The sequence below is a fragment of the Spinacia oleracea genome, chromosome 2 (assembly GCF_020520425.1).
Source record: "Spinacia oleracea cultivar Varoflay chromosome 2, BTI_SOV_V1, whole genome shotgun sequence".
NCBI classification, from domain to species: Eukaryota; Viridiplantae; Streptophyta; class Magnoliopsida; order Caryophyllales; family Amaranthaceae; genus Spinacia; species Spinacia oleracea.
In genome coordinates this window covers 9,862,262-9,879,301 of record NC_079488.1, presented here as the reverse complement: position 1 = coordinate 9,879,301, position 17,040 = coordinate 9,862,262, and the positions used below count along the sequence as shown (strand labels likewise).

The 17,040-nt window shown below is 45.8% G+C and overlaps 1 protein-coding gene across 1 annotated transcript; it reads left to right on the top strand.

The window, feature by feature from the left end:
- Positions 1 to 5,679: 5,679 nt before the first annotated feature.
- On the top strand, positions 5,680 to 10,194 carry LOC110803510 (B3 domain-containing protein REM10). The gene is made up of 7 exons (XM_022009023.2): positions 5,680 to 5,836; positions 6,923 to 7,014; positions 7,119 to 7,521; positions 7,825 to 7,961; positions 8,417 to 8,705; positions 8,880 to 8,992; positions 9,548 to 10,194. Exons 1-7 carry the CDS (start codon positions 5,791 to 5,793, stop codon positions 9,983 to 9,985), a joined length of 1,518 nt encoding a protein of 505 aa, XP_021864715.1. The 5' UTR covers positions 5,680 to 5,790; the 3' UTR covers positions 9,986 to 10,194.
- The last annotated feature ends 6,846 nt before the right edge of the window (positions 10,195 to 17,040 follow it).

Here is a 17,040-nt window from a genome sequence, read left to right as displayed (position 1 = left end):
ATTTGCTAAAATAGTCGACTCCTACAATCAACCACTTCTTCTGGTTCGTAGCTGAGGGGAAGGGACCAATGATGTCTAACCCCCACTGTGCGAATGGTAAGGGATACAGTGTTGATTGTAGGGTTTGAGCTGGTTGATGGATGGCTGGTGCGAACTTTTGGCATTTCTCGCATTTCCTTGCCATCTGCTTTGCCTCGGAAACCATAGTGGGCCACCAGTATCCGGCCCGAAGGGCTTTATGTGCCAATGTCCTGCCTCCGATGTGGTTTCCGCATATCCCGAGGTGGATTTCTCTTAGGATGTAGTCAGCGTCTGTTGGACCCACACATTTTAGCAGTGGAGCGGAGAATGATTTCCTCATTAGCTCTCCTTCGGCGCTGATGATGAACCACCTGTTGAATCTTTTCAGTTTTCTCGCCTGCAGCTTATCTTCGGGAAGTTCTCCCCTTTCTTTGTATGCAACTACTGCGTCCATCCAGCTGAGTTCGGTACGTAAACTGCATACTGTGGTGGGTAGCAAGTCAATGCTTCTCTCTTGGTGAACTTCCACGTGGACCGACCTGTTTAGGTCGATGAGTGTTGAGCTTGCGAGTTTTGACAGTGCGTCTGCTTGCGTGTTTTGTCCTCGGTGGATGAGGATGATTTCAAAGGATCTTAACTTTGACGTTAAGGATTTAATTTTTTCCAAGTAAGCTGTCATGCTGGGCCACTTGGCCTCATACTCCCCTCGGATCTGGTTGGCTACAAGCTGGGAATCAGTTTTGAGGCAAACATGCTCGGCCTCCAGGGATAAACAAAGCTCTATCCCTGCGATTGCGGCCTCATATTCGGCCTCGTTGTTAGTTGCTTTGAAGCCGAACTTCAATGCATACTCTATGCTTTTCCCCGTCGGGGGGATTAGTACAACTCCTGCTCCTGAGCCGTTTATTGTGGAAGATCCGTCAGTGAAGACATCCCAAGTGCTTTTCGTATCATCTAGCATTTCCTGGTATGAGCACTCGGCCAAGAAGTCTGCCAACGCCTGTGCTTTGATTGCGGTCCTCGGCTGATATTTGATGCCGAACTCTGATAGTTCGAAGGCCCAGGCAGCCAATCTTCCTGACCTCTCTATTTTGTCGAGTACTTTCTCGAGCGGTTGGTCAGTTAGTACTGTGATCTGGTGGGAGTCGAAGTATGGCCTCAGCTTTCGTGCAGCTACCACTACTGCATATGCGACTTTCTCGATGAGCGGGTACCGAGTTTCGGCCCCTGTGAGTGTTCGGCTGGTGAAGTAGATTGGCTGTTGCTTCTTCTCTTCTTCCCGAAGAAGCACTGCGCTGACGGTTCCAGGGCTGACTGCGACATATAGGTACAGGGTTTCCCCCTCCTTTGGTCTGGCCAGTGTCGGCAGTTGAGCTAGGTGGGCTCTGAGTTGCTGAAAAGCTTCTTTTTGCTCCTGTTCCCATATCAGTTCGGGATCCACCTTCCTCGGGACCCCCTTTTTCTTGACTGGCTCTGCTTCTCCCCCGGGGAGGCTCTTTGGTTTCAGTGCTTTGAAGAAGGGGGCTCCCTTGTCCGAGACTTTTGATATGAACCTTGTTAATGCGGCTAACCTGCCGGTTAGCCTCTGCACATCTCTCTTGGTCTTCGGCTCGGGTAAATCCAATGCCGCTTGGACTTTGTCTGGGTTCGCATCGATTCCTCTTTCGCTCACCATGAATCCGAGTAACTTCCCTGACTTCACCCCGAAGACACATTTTTTTGGGTTCAGCTTCATGCTGTATTTCCTCAGATTTCCGAAGGTCTCTGCCAAGTCTTTGACATGGTCTTCCTCCTTGATGCTTTTTACGATGGAGTCATCCACATAGACCTCGACATTCCTCCCTTTCTGGTCGGCGAAGACGTGATCAACTAGCCTCTGGTAGGTGGCTCCGGCATTTTTCAAGCCGAAAGGCATCATTTTGTAGTTGAACACTCCTGCGCTTGTGATGAATGCTGTCTTTGCCCTGTCGTCGGGGTGCATGAACACTTGGTGGTAGCCTGAAAAGGCATCCATGAAGCTGAGCAGTGCATGGCCGCTGGTGGAGTCAACCAATTGATCTATCCTTGGCAGGGGATAGCAGTCTTTGGGGCAGGCTCGGTTCAGATCTGTGAAATCCACGCACATTCGCCAGGAGCCGTTCTCTTTCTTGACCATCACCACGTTGGCCAACCATTTTGGGTACATGCATGGCTCGATGAATCCGGCCTCTTGCAACTTTTTCACCTCTTCGGCGATGTCTCTGTTTTTCTCCGAGGAGTAATTCCTCTTCTTTTGTTTGATTGGCCGAGATTCGGCGTTGACGTCCAGCTTGTGACAAATCAGCTTCGGATTTATCCCTGGCATGTCTGCTGCCGACCATGCAAAAATGTCTTTGTGATCCCTGAGTAGTTGGATCAAATCGATTCGGAGCCCCGAGCTTAGGCCCTTGCCTATTCGGACGCTCCTGTCTGAACCCTCTTCGAGGAAGATATCCTCCATTTCCTGATCTGGTTCAGGAGACAGGGTTTCGGGGCGGGCATCGACCTCTGCGGGAGATAAGCTGCTCATGCCTGCTTTCCTCCTTTTTGCCTCACTCTCCTCTCCTGGAGCGTCTTTCTCCGCCTCCGAACCGTCTCCTAATTTGGGCTTTCGAACGGCGGTGTGGCAGGTTCTTCTCGCAACCTCTTGATCACCTCTAATTCGTTCGGCGAATCCTGCATCCGAGACGTATATCATCAGCTGCTTGCATCTTGTGAATCATGGTTCTTCCCATGATTACGTTGTATACGGAATCGCAGTCCATCACCAGAAATTCGTCCCGAAGGGTTTTTGCTGCTTGGCCTTCGCCCACTGTGACTGGCAAGGTGATCTTTCCTCGAGGGATAGCTGCGGATCCGTTGAATCCGATCAGGGGGTAACTGACTTTCGTCAATGCTTCCTCTGACTCTTCGAGGATCAGTTGTTCGAAGCAGTTTCTGAAGATGATATTGACGGCACTTCCTCCGTCGACCAAAACTCGGTGTACGTTGTGGTTATTGAGGTCCATAGAAATGACTAGAGGATCGTCGTGTTTGTACTGGACTCCGAAGCAATCATCGGCAGTGAAGGTCATGTTCGGGGGGTGTGGTTGGTTGTCTCCCACCGTGCTGAAGTTGACTCGATGGGAGAGAGCTCTTAGGTGTTTCTTGCTGGCCTGGCCAGACTTCTGTCCCCCGAACACCACTAGGATGTCATTCTTCTTGTGCCCTGTTGCTTCGTAGACCCTTTTCTGGGGTTGCTCGTGTTGTTTGCCACTCGCGGCCTTTTCTTTTTCCTCCCTTCGGTCTAACAAGTACTGTTTCAGGTAGTCTCGGCGAACGAGGTCCTCAATGTTGTCTTTCAGCGAGTTGCATTCTTCGGTGTGGTGACCGAAGTCATCATGAAACTCGCACCATTTGTTCTTGTTTCTCCGAGCTGGGTTGGACTTGAGCTTCCCAGGTAGTTTCCACTTTTCATCATTTCTGTTGAGGCTAAAGATTTCTTTTCGGGGCAGAGTTAGTGGAGTGTAGTTAGTGTATCTGGGTTGAAGTTCACCCCTTCTCCCGTCTTTCTTCGGGCTCGTCTCTCAAACTCCTACTTTCTCCTTCCCTTTCCTTGAGCCGCCCTCGGGCTTGCTCTGGGTATTTTTTCCTTCTCTCGGATCCGACGATCCTTTCAACCTTGCGGCGGCTTTGTTGAACTCTTCGGTTCTGATGAACGCATCAGCCATTTGGAGCACGTCGGCTATTTTGGAGGGGTTTTTCATCGAGAGCTTATCACGGAATTTCCCCTCCTGGAGCGCGTGTTTCAAGGCGAAGATGGCCACATCTGGCTGCAAGTTTGGTATGCTTGTTGATTCCTTCATGAATCTGGCCATGAACTCTCTTAGACTTTCGTCTTTTTCTTGTTGAATCGAGGTCAGTTCTGCCGTGGTTCGCTCGGGGCGATTGTTGCTCACGAACTGTGTGCAGAATCTCTTTTTCAGCTTCTTCCAGCTTTTGATCGATCCCTTCGGCAGCGATCTAAACCATTCTCCCGCCACTCCGGTTAGCGTGGTTGGGAAATATTTACACCAACATGCTTCGGAGTAGGGGCTCAAGAACATTTGTTGCTCGTAGGAGATGACATGATCCCTTGGATCAGTGATTCCGCTATACGTCAGGTGTGCTGGCAGTCTTACCTTTGGTATCTCTTCCCTGATCAGCTCGTCCGAGAAAGGGGATGACGTGGGAGTCATGATTCTTTTCCCGAGTCTAGCCCTGATGCCCTCGTTCGCCGAGGTTCTGTGATTAGAACGTTCGGGCGTACGATGGGGGCTAGGGGTTCGATCATGCCTCCTGTCTCTTCTTCTTTCTCGGCTACTGACCTCGGGTCGTTCGCCAGATCTGCTTGATTCGCCTACCCCGAGTCTCGTATGGATCGAGGGTCTTAGCCTTGAGTGGACCGATGGCCTCAACCTGCTGAGCACCAAGCTTCGGATCCGAGTGTTACGAGTAGTCGATTCGCTTTGGAGAGCTGTTGGAGTAGGCGATGGTTTTGCAAACCAATCTGGTTGTTGTTGTGCCCTTTTTTGGGTGTCCCACGTGCTTTCCATCCATCTCGACGTCAGGTGTGTTCCTGTCAAGGGGAGGAGCTCTCGTTCGGGTCTGGACACCTCTACACTGGGCTGCTCGTTCAGCCTTCGCCTAGTCCTCCTCTCTTCTCTGCGGTCTTTTGCCAATCCTTGCTGCTTCTCATTGAAGAGGAAGTTTTGCATGATGGTCATGGCCGCAGTGAGCTCTTCCCTAGTTGGAATCGGAGGTCCTGCGTTTGTGGCGGTCGTAGCTCTGCTTGGCTGTGACCTCGCCATCGATTGAGGGTGCTCCTCTTCGTCAGATTCCGAATCTGACCGCACTATCATATCGTCATCATCGTTGTTGATAACATCATTAACCATTTTGCAGAAAGAGGTGGTTAATGTCTTTCAAAAGGCTTTGAAGTGTTCTTCCCCACAGACGGCGCCAAATTGTTCCGGTGTTGTAAAGATGGAAACAATGGGCTTCGAATGAAGGCCCTTTCGTATGTGTTGAAGATCTTGCTTGCTTGAATGAGTCGAGTCCGAATTCACCTGCACAAGAGCAAAGTCACTAGCCTCGGGGGTGTTTCCGAGGAAAGCCCCTCCGATGCCTAAGTAAGAACGATGCTCGGATTCTAGAGAGAAGTTCTCTAGAAGAGTAGTCTTAAGGCGATAAATTGGACGTACCTTGAGGTGTGAGCCTTGGCGGCCTATTTATAGTGTTTGCATAATAAATGCCCATAGGTCATTTATTGCTATTGGGCCTTGGGCCTTGATGGATGACTGACTAGCCATTGGTAGGTTTGATGCTGTTTGTTTAGAGCCATTGGGCTTTGGACTTAGTGGCCCAATTGAGAATCAATTGGGAGCCCAAACAATCATAAACGCCCGGCACGAGAGTAGGTGAATCCGGCCCAAATCTAACTGGACTTGGCCCGTCCCACATCCATCTTTAACCATAGTTGTTTGAAATGGCCAATATTTCTGCGGAAATTCTGCGAAATTAATGGACATAAGTTGAATTGAATCCCAACTATATACCGAGTAACAAGTTACGTGGTTCACATTTATCTAGCCAGATTGTTGCCACGTGGATTTACCACCTGAATTGAGAGTAGTAAATATTCTTTTTTTACAGTTCCAATAAGTTGAACACTGCAGTTTACACTCTCAAACAAAGGACTGAAGGAGGAGAGAGAAACACAGAGAAAGAAAAATGGAAAGTGACGGATCTCACAAGCAGCTCAACAAACCAAGCTCAGGTAATTTAATTTCTTGTTAAAAATCATCAAATTAACTTCCGATTACTCCTAATTCTTGAGTAATTTTCATGCATGCACGTCTAATTCTTGAGTAATTCACTAAATTTGCTTAATATATTTGATAATTGGGGTGAAATTGATTGATTTAAATCAATGACATTTCGACAAATTAGTGAGTTACTAATTCATTTATTTTGCTATGTTTTTTCGTTTAGATTTCATCTTGTATGTATTGGGTATTTGGGTTTGCAATGTAGACATCTTATTTATTGTACAATGTACTTCACATTATGCTCAGTTAATTATCTGCTTAAACTTACGGTTATTCTTGTTAAATGTAAAATGTTTAATCAAAGGGGTTTGTACCAAATTAATTGTGTTGCAATTAAAACAATTAGAATAAACCTATCTCGATGTTGCGAATAATTTGATGAACAATAGGATGAACAATTGTTTTTTTGTTTTCTCAATCAAGAATTTCCAACAAATTGCGATTCAGCTCTAATTTGAGTTCATCATGTTCGGATCAATTATCAATTATTACTAGTTTATTTTGATAAAGCTTTCAAGATTAGATACATTAATTTTCTGGTCAAGTCAATTTCAATTTCAATTTCAGTTTCAATTTCGGATCATGTAATTTGGGGATGAGTTAGTCTTGGCATAGTGGACTAGTGGTTGATCACTAACCAATTTGTTGGGAGTTCGATTCGTAGCCTTTTACAAAAAAGGTGATCACTCCTTGCTGTAGAAAAACACCTCATTTATCTAATTAGAGATAAGTAAGATGATTTATTAATTAGTAGCTAGTCTTGTAGTTGATCACTCCTTCGAAAATGCTCTAAAAGGTAAAATATACTCCATGTATGATGACTTAGGGTGCGTTTTATTCAACTTATCTGACCTGATTTATCTGAATTGAACTTATTGGAACTTATTTGAACCGAAACTGATAGGCATGTGATGTGAATATGTGATTGTTCTTACAAAGCTGAAAGTGGTAATTTATATTAGTAACACTAAAAGCCGAAACTAATTCTACATAGATTACTAAAAACATTTGTTACTCCTTTGCTTCAAACACAGTAACCAGGAGTGAAATGGGCAATAAGCCGAAGCATTCAAGCAATAAAGCTTCGTTCATTAAGGTTCTTGGTCGTGACTTCGCCAAACAATTGGTATATATATCACTCTTACTTCCTTGTATCTTTTTATTGATGATAAATTTTTCTCTTCACAAGATTACCTATGTCAAATTTACTTTCTGTTTGAATCTTTTTAGCAACTACCCGAAGAATTTACTGCAAACATGAACGGCTATGTTCCTCATCGATTCATCATCGAAAGTGGTATGACAAGGAAATGCTGGAGGGTGGAAGTGGAAAAGGACGAAGATGGGAGGATGTATTTCCGAGATGGTTGGGCTGATTTCGTGGAAGCACATTCTTTAGGAGTTGGCAACTTCTTGCTCTTTGAGTACGAAGAACAATCAATTTTCCAGGCGAGAATATATGGGCGTAACGGGTGTGAAAGGACTATAACGGCGGATAATAATAAAGGAGGTCAGAGTCAGCCCCCAAAACCTATCGATGTCGATGATGGAGAGGAAAGTGAAGCCTTGGAATATGAACCGGTACTAGAGAAATGTCATCGTAAAAAACCATCAAGATTGGCGCCAAGGAAATGTAAGTCATGTTCTTTTCGATCTTTTACTAACTACTTTAGCTTATTGATTTTACTTTTCCAGTGGCGGATGTTTTATATGGCTCAGGTGGGACCCGATCCCCCAGGCTGAAAATTTCACGGTGTACTTTTAGTTACGCCCCCCCTTAAGTTTGTGTATAATTGTATAAATTGCATACGTGGTACTATATTGCTTAATTTTCTACCAGTCCCCCTCGTAAAAGTGTCCAAGATCCGCCACTGCTCTTTTCAATCTATTGTTTTGATCAAATAATTGTATGCTAAATTATACTCCGTATTTCTAGATGGAAGGGGCATATATAAGAAGAAGCTCGGAGTTCCTAGGCCGTATAGGAGGACAGCCCAAGTGTCGCTTAGTGAAAAGAATTTGTCTTTCTCAATTATAATTCACTACTCGAAGAACCACCAATTTTACCAGCTGGTAAATCTATCTTCTTTTTACTAGTTTGATCTTATTTTTATCTTGGTAATTCTTTAATAATTTCTCTTCAAAATTATTCGAGTATTTCGACTAATTCTCCATGACTCTTCAGTTCTAGCAAAATTATTCTTTCAGCTCAAATGTTTTCTTGCATTATATGCTAATTAATGGCCACTGTTACCTGATTTGCTGGTACAAGATTGGGTACGGGTACGCAATTCGCTACCTAATTTGCTAAATTAGACCAAAAGTGTATCATTTTCATGTTATAATTCGCCTTTTCGGTTCGTGGGGGTGATTAGAGAATTAGGTAACACTGCTAATGGCCATTGGGCCTGATTATGTCCATGTTTATATTTAAAAAATTCTTAATACAAATCTTAATTATTGACGATTTGGTTTTAATATGTTGGCGGATTGTTATGGTAAGCTAACTTGGAGAAAACAATCTGCAGACTATTCCAAAGATAGTTTCACTAAAGATGAAGTTACCGAGCAGAGATGATCTGAAATTCCAGGATGCCGAAGGGAAATGCTGGACCGTGACCCTTGGACATAGAAGGGATGGTCGTGCAATTCTTTGTCACGGGTGGAAGGAATTCATGAAAGAAAACAAGATCTCACACGGGGATAAGGTACAATTTGAGTTCGTGTCAGATGAGCTAGTTCGCTTTCATGTGACAAAGGCCTCGGAGGCTGATAAACACCAGTCCGATGAAGAAACCGGATCCTTGAATATGGATAGTAAGTCATAAATATCAACATATTTGATTCCCCTTTTGCGTCTCACAATGATGTTAATTTTCATACTAGATTCCTGATAAGTTGCTTTTACTATGAGAAATATACCCCGGGCTAGGAAGGCCTTTCAGAAATTTATTTGATTGATTTTAAGCATTTCCATCTTCGTGTATGTAGGTAAACATAATGATAAGCCAATTGAAGCTAGAATGAGTGCTAAGAAAAATTCCAGCGAGTCTGGAACTTCGTTTTCTTTGATATGGAAGGAGGCCTGTAATAGATCGTATCTGGTATGTTATTCTCTTTCTTTTTCCTTTATCTTGATCATAATCAAGGTTTTCTAACCAAACAAGGCTTGACTTCATAACCTCAAGGTTACGGGATCACACCCCACTAGGGGCTCTTTGGATGTGAGGATTTCCACTATAATCTTCCCTCACTTCCAATGAGTCTAACCTACAAAGCTGGCTGGAAACACCCGTGCGAGGGTACCAGTTCGGGTCCTTAATCTTTACCTTCTGAAAAAGCGGTTCACTTTTTTTGCCACCTCATGGGGTCATGGATTTAAGTATTCAGACCCCTATACTTCGTGCTCGTGTCGGACTGTGTTTTTTTATGCCCTTGATGGGCCGACACGAGGGCCCATGGGCCTGGGCCCTATCTTGATTTTTTGGCCTGACACAGCACAACCAAATGCAAAGTGGGTTCGGCATGGGGTGGGCCCGTTCAGGCCACGACCCGTGGCCCGGACCGGCCCACAACCATCTTATGCACAGGCGGCTATAAATCCGAGTAATATTGGCCTAATTAAGAAACTCATTTGCTTTTCCCTTTTGAACTTTCAGTACATGCCGAAGTCGGTTGTTCGAGCCCAGAACATGAAGAACAAAGAGAGCGTGGTGCTCCGCGATCCGGAAGGGAAGTGCTGGCCTCTCGAAGTTAAAAAAATAACAGGTGACCGTATCGTTGTAGCGAGAGGCTGGGCTGAATTCTGGAAAGGATATGGAATATCAAATGGTGACTTGTTAGAATTCAAGTTTGCTTCAGAGTACCTAATTCATCTGAATATAAAACCAAGTACAATGACACCATTAGAACCCGATGTTGAAGACGCTGTCGTCTGCTATAACGAGGAAGCTCTTGCTATCGAGCCAGGCGCAGTCATCACACGGGAAGAATTCGATGCTGCGATTCAGCCAACAGAAGAAGCAGTTGTTATGCAGGAAGAATTTGCTGCAGCAACCACCACTAATCAACCTGAAGTAAACGACATTATCTACTAATTAAGTCTCTTCTTTGGTTTTGGTTTCGGTTTCATGCCTATATTGTTTTGGTTTCATGTCTCTTCTTGTGAAAAAGCTTGATAAATGGGCATTGGCAGATGAACTTTTCAGTGAGGATCTGAACTTTTTAGTTAGAACTTGTGTATATATATAAATGTAATACTATAATTCTCTAAGTTTTAGCTTATGAAGAGGTCAGGTTTTCTTCACCAGATCTGTTTTTTTTACTGAAGTACTATTTATCAGTAAAACCCTCTAAAGTAGGACATGGCAGCATTTATTGAACGAGGGTAACACCTGTGTGATGCAGGGTTTATGAAACTTTAATATCAATTACACTAGGACATCAAATCGAACTAAACCAAACTACACTGTGCCAATTATTTCGTCGAAAAGAACAGAGTCTAAACTAGAGTTAAAATATGGTTAAAATATGGTCAAATTGAAGTTAAAGATCAGAGTCTAAATTAGAGTTAAAATATGGTCAAAGTTAAGTTAAAGAACAGAGTCTAAACTAGAGTTAAAATATGGTCAAAGTTAAGTTACACTAGGACATCAAATCGAACTGTGCCGATTTAAACTAAGACAGACGACAACTTTAAGGATTAGATCAAAACACCTTATTTCGGCGAAGAGAACATAGTTTAACAAATGGCAGAGAGACCCATATCATATATGAGGGCACGATGGTAATTACACCATCATTTTAGAAACTTTTGAGTACCATATTTGAAAAATGAACACCATTTTTTAAGTTTATGAGTACTGATGTGGCCTAAAAGAATGCCACCTGACCGTACTATCAAATCCTAGAAAAAAGGGCCCAAAAGCTTGCCTACGGGCATTTCTCAACTTCACAGGGCCCAGGCCCAAGCGATTAAGAGGTCCACATTGGTCCTAAACAAGCCTCCAAAACCAATGCAGGACACGTGTCCCAATCTTGCGTAAACACTCAATCATGCAGGACCAGTTCCCGAGAAACCCTACCACTATAAATAGTGCAGATCCCTAGGTAGAAGAGCAATCAATTCATTCCCACCAACCTAAAACTATCTTTGCTCTGCCTTCTCTCTACAAATTACTTCTCTCTCTAGCTTATACTTACTTAAGCATCGGAGGGAATATTCCTACGGGAATATTCTTGTTTTGCAGGTTGCCAGAAGTTCGTGCCAGCTCATACTTGATACCTCCGAGGAACGCGTGACACGTCATCACCGTAAAAGATCCCACAACATTTGGCGCCGTCTGTGGGGAGGTACAGTGGCATGGCCGAACTACACTCTGACACAGAGCACGCTGGTGGAGAAGAAGAGAGACGACACATTGAAGAGGCCAATCGAATTGCAAATGCAGGGAACACACCAGAACGAATGCAAACGGAGGTGGTGGTAGAAGAAGAACCAATAACCGAGGCGTCTCCGCCAGGCGGCCATCTAAGCCCCAGCGTCCGAGACGTCGTGTTGGATGAGAATCTAGATTTACCAGTATCGGTGGGCTCCCTACGCGAGATCTTAACAGGATTCCAACAGCAAATGAATCAGACTTTTCGACAACAGATGAGCACTACATTGCAAGAAGAAATTCGGAAAAATATGCTGATCTACTGCGCTGAGAGGACGGCTCCGCAGAGGCCCCTCAGTCTAGGCGTCAATCGGATAAGCAGAATGCCGCTCAGGTCCAACGTCTGGAGAGCTGGAGAAGGTTCTCGTCCACAAGCAAGCAGGGGAGTTAGCCCTGTGCCTGAGCACTCGGAAGATGGTTGTGACCCACCCACCTTCTTACCTCGAAGGGACCCGGTCATACGACCATCATCTAGGGGAAGCCCCGCAGCCATCTTGCGACCAGCTTCAAGGCGTCAAGAACATTATGAGGCTGAATCTGAACTATCAGACACCGGGTCCACTCCTGTAATGGAAGACCCGCCATTTTATCCCACTACACGTGGACCGACCCAGATGACGCCCCATAGGGTAAGCATGCGCCCCCGCCTGCTATCAAACCGCCGTGAACCAACTTATCATATTCAGCAAGGACTCAACAACCTGGCGTTAAGGCACATGAGTACCCCTTTCTCTGACGAGATCATGAATGCCTCGAAGGAACCCAAAGTAAAAACTCCTACCATTGAAGCTTATGACGGGACCACCGATCCCGACATGCATCTTGTCGCATACCGCCATCACATGTACGTTCAGGGAACCAATGAAGCCACTTGGTGCAAATAATTCCCAGCCACGCTCAAGGGAGTAGCGTCTAAATGGTTTGAACGGCTGCCCCCAGGATCAATTTCCTCTTTTAGCGAATTACAGACTTTGTTCTCTACGAGGTTCATGGCACACAAGGAAGAAAGGAAAACTAGCATGCATTTAGGACGGATCCAGCAAGGGAAGGACGAGTCCCTAAGAAGCTACGTGAAGCGTTTCAATCTGGAAGCAGGACAGATCCCAGACTTGCCCGATGGTGTCTCTTTTGATAATTTTATCAGGGGATTGAAGAAGGGGTCTTTCAAGTTTGACCTAGTTAAGAAGAGTGTAAGGACTATGGCAGAGGTCATGGACGAGGCTGAAGCATTTATCCATGCAACGAAAATATGCAGCGCGTCAAAGGAAGGGAGGATTGGAGAAACAACAGACTCCTCCGGGAAGAAGGATAAGGTGGACCGAAAATCCCCACGGATAAATGGCACATGGGCTCTCTCAAAAGAGCACGATACCAACTTTCCTGGGCACAAGAGAGAACGACCGCAAGAACGGGAATATTTTGAGTACAACACAGACCTTCTCACCATACTAAAAGATGTGGGGGCAAGGTACGACCTTGATCGACCCTTCCCCATGAAGTCTCCTGCTGAGACTCGAGATCCCAAATTATATTGCCAGTTCCATGAAGATATAGGACATGAAACCAAGAATTGTAGAAGCTTGAAGAGGGCTTTAGATGGTCTAGCCTCCAAAGGACATCTCAAGAACTACTTACAGAAGAATGCTCATGGCTTTGGAAAAAACCAATACAAAAGGAACAAGTCACCTGCCTCGCCGACTAAGGGACAACACAGCGACGGAGGATTTGTAGCCGTCATATCTGGAGGACCGGCCGCTGGAGGACCTACCATGAGAGGACATAAGGATTATGCTCGCCGCTTAGGACAAGTGCTGCTGTCAGCCAAAGCGCCCATGGATCCATTCCCAAAGATTGAAATATGTGAGTCAGACGGCGGACGGATAGCCACGCCGCATGATGATCCCCTTGTGGTTGAATTCAAGATAGCTAACATGAGAGTTAAACGCATACTAATAGACACGGGAAGCTCGTCCGACATAATGAGTCTAGAATGCCTCAATCGCCTAGCACACGATCCCAAAACCATCGAAAGAATTCACTATCCCATCATTGGTTTTGGAGGGAGTATCATTCATCCTGTTGGCGTCATCACTCTGCCAGTTCGAATGGGAGATAGGAAGAATGGGCGAAATATGGAGGTGGACTTCTTAATTGTTAAAGACCTGACTGCATACAATGTCATCTTGGGACGACTCACCTTAAACAAGATCAAGGCTGTAGTCGTCACCCATCTGATGCTTCTAAAGTTCGTGTGCGATGATGGAGTTATAGGCACCATACATGGAGATCAACAACAGGCTAGGGATTGTTACCTGACGACTCTCAACCCGTCAGCATGGAAGCAAGATTCTGCTGAAGTCAGAGGAAAACGAAAGCATGAAGATGAACCCCAGGTCACCAAAGAAATTGGACCCGTCCAAATAGAAGCGGTCAAAATTGAAGAAAGTGGCTGAGAGTAGAACATCATTAGGGTAACTATTGTACTCAGAGCCTACAAAACGGCCTAGCTATTGTACTCAGAGCCCACAAAACGGCCTGTAAATGCACGCCTAAGACGCGGTGAATGTAGCAAGCAATTTAATAAATTAACACTTATCTGACGAATACAAGTCTCAGTTGAAAGAAACTCACCAGAAAACAATTCCTAAAGTGGCGTCCATATCCGCTAAATAAAAAATACCTAGTGCTAATAAACACAAAGGGTTTAGACATCCAGCATGACGCCTTTTCTTCGAAAAGCGCCCAAAAAAGGAAAGACTCAAACAAGAGCAAAACATTCAGACATAAGACCTCCTCCTTGGATGACGTCTAAAAAGACTAATCGTTTGACGGCCTGAGAAGTGGCCTAGATTAGCGCCTCAAATTAGGCTCGCAAAACATTCAAACATAAGACCTCCTCCTTGGATGGCGTCTAAAAAGACTAATCGTTTGACGACCTGAGAAGTGGCCTAGATTAGCGCCTCAAATTAGGCTGATCACCTAAAACACTGAGGTTTCTGTCCAACAATCGGACCCTAAGAAAGAATTCATAAGAAATCAGTAACAAACTGATAGAATTAAAATAAAATACAGTGCACAACGGCACAAATTGTTTATACATAGCGCCCAAAGCGCAAACAAACCAAATCAAATAAATGCCAGAAGGCACCAAAGTTATTACAAACGCCCACGGCGTCATCCAAACCAACTGCAAGAAAAACTGCTCAAGGATGAGGGGCAATAGAACTCTCGTCCTGGACGTCTTGGCCTTCAGGGGAGTTCATCTCGTCTTCTTCTATATCCTCCTCCCCATCACTAACGAACTCGGGAGGATCTAAGCCTAAGCGCCTAGCCGTCGAGACGGCTATCTGGTGGGAGATACGGCGTTTGAACCAGGAAAAATCCTTCCCGTCCATAGACTGATCCCACGCCTTTTGGGCACTCTCCAAGATGGACTCCTCGCCCAACTTAAAAGAGCTTGCAGCCTCCTTGCGCACGACCTCGATCTTCCCCTGCATGGCCTTGAGCTGACCTTCCAGAACGTTCACCTTGGAAGAGAAATCAGTCACCCGTTCTGAGACAGAAGAGTACTCCTTTCTCAGCACGGCAAGCCGCCCCTCATGTTCCAGCAACTTCTCTTCATATTTCTCAGCGTCCTCCTCGGCCTTCTTCAGCTCTTCCGTCTTCAGAGCGATCTTCTTGTCCGCGTCCAAGTTGATCAACCTGGCCGTCTTCTCAGCATATTGCTCATGATTCTCGATCTGGTCCTTGTGCTTGAGCATCTCATTGTGCATATCAAAGCGATAGTTCCTACTCTCGGCACAGCGAATGAAAAGCTGCCAAAGACAACATAGAATTAAAAATAGCGTACACATATAATCATAACCACGGGGTGTGTCTCATATCAAGGACGAGAGACTGAATTGACCCAAAGAATCCCAAGTCAATCCCGGGGAGTGACCTCACGTATTCCTCAGGGATGGCCGCATACACATCTGCAAGGATCTTATCCTTCGCCTCTGAGCTAAAACCGGCAGAAGGAGGGATGCTCGCCACCTCGGCCCGACGCATCCGCTTGAACATCTCAACTGAACCAAACACCAAGATTAACAAACATCGTGCAAAATCCCAACCTGATATGACAGATTTAAAGTACAGAGACGCTAACCAATTGGCGAGGCTGCAGGAGGAGTAGAGGCATTATCAGTAGAAGGAGCCTCAGTTTCCTTGCCTTTACCCTTGTCCTCTCTGGACAAGGTGGTGGCGTCAGCCGCCTCAGTCTGTTCGACTGCTACTTGGTCAGCAGCTGCTCCGGCAGTACCATCCATTCCGGTGTCCACCTGGGAAGGAACCTCCTTTTGCTCAGGAGGAAGAATGGGCGTCTGGGTAGGAAGAACCTCCCCCTCAGCCAGGGGAGCGGACGGTTTTGGTACCGACGGCTTGGTGACAGCATCGGCCGGACCCATCTTCTTAAAGAAGGGCCGTTTTGGCTTAGGAGCCTCCGTCGAAGATGCCGGACGCTTCTTCGTAGCCGGCAAGGTGGGTTCCTAAAGATAAAGGAAATCAGCGACCAAATCATGATCAGAAATGAACAGAGGCAAAAAAAAAAAAAAAACCTTGGCGACGTCGCCAGAGGCACCCTCGCTGGACTTCTTGGAGGAGTCCTTCTTCTTGGCCTCCACGGTCTTGAGAATATCCTCGGTATACACCTCGGACAGCCAAGCGGGTACTTCCACTACACCCTTGTCTTCGGAGGATAAGCGATCCATGGCAAAACCTACAAAGCCAAGGGTTAGTAAAAAAAAAAAAAAAAAAAGATGAAGAAAAAATGTTTGAAAATCTATTGGGGAACTACCTCTACTCAAATAGGAACAAAGACCAACGGCCGAAAGAAAGACTATATTGGTAAAATGGCCGACATGGGGAAGCCAAGCATTAGGCACCCAGGCATGGCTCTTTGACGACAGCCGATACATCTCAGCCTGGAACAAGGGCTTCACTAGTCCCCACTCTCTGGACGAGAGGCGAGGGTAGGTGTCAGCTCTAGACAAATAGCGGGGCCGACTGTTCCACCAAGAAAGACGTCTGGAAAGAGAGAGGTCTTCCATTGGAACAACAGACCACTTCTTCCTCCACCAAACCCAACTAGAGGTCTTACCCACCACCGTCTTATATCCCCGACGGCTGTAAAGGGTGAACCACCCCTGTGGAGAACGAGAAGAAGGGGCAATGACTACGAGACGAAGGAAAGCAGGAAAGGAAGGGGTGACGCCGCTCAAAGCACACTTGGCGATAAAACCAAAAACATTTGCCCAAGAGTTGGGCGTCAATTGAGCAAGGCCAATGTCATACCCCTCTAAAACGTCCATCACAAAGGGGTGCAATGGAAATCTAAGGCCCAACCTAAAGGCAGCAGTGTAAACGACTACCTCTCCTCGGGAGAGTTGGTCCACGGAGTCATGAGGTCGAGGGCTCCTAAGACTAAAACCTGGGGGCAAGAGCAGAAAACGCTCAAAGTCACGTCCCTGCTCCCTCAGGTACCGCAGCCATTTCATGCTGGGAAAGATATTCGACGGAAACAGATTGACGTCCTCCTTCCCCCGGACCATAGGAGGAAGATTTTTTGCAAACTCCTCGTCTGAAGAGCTAGAGGAGTCATCTTCAAAATCCTCGCGTGGAACGCGGGGACGGGAAGCCACATTCTTCCTTCTTCTAGGAGAATGTGCCGTTCTAAT

Bases quoted from the DNA above. Each gene is read 5' to 3' on its own strand.
- LOC110803510 (XM_022009023.2), top strand. From the start codon at position 5,791: ATGGAAAGTGACGGATCTCACAAGCAGCTCAACAAACCAAGCTCAG. The intron at 5,837-6,922 runs GTAATTTAATTT...CTTCAAACACAG, and splicing joins GCTCAACAAACCAAGCTCAG to TAACCAGGAGTGAAATGGGC. The intron at 7,015-7,118 runs GTATATATATCA...GAATCTTTTTAG, and splicing joins GTGACTTCGCCAAACAATTG to CAACTACCCGAAGAATTTAC.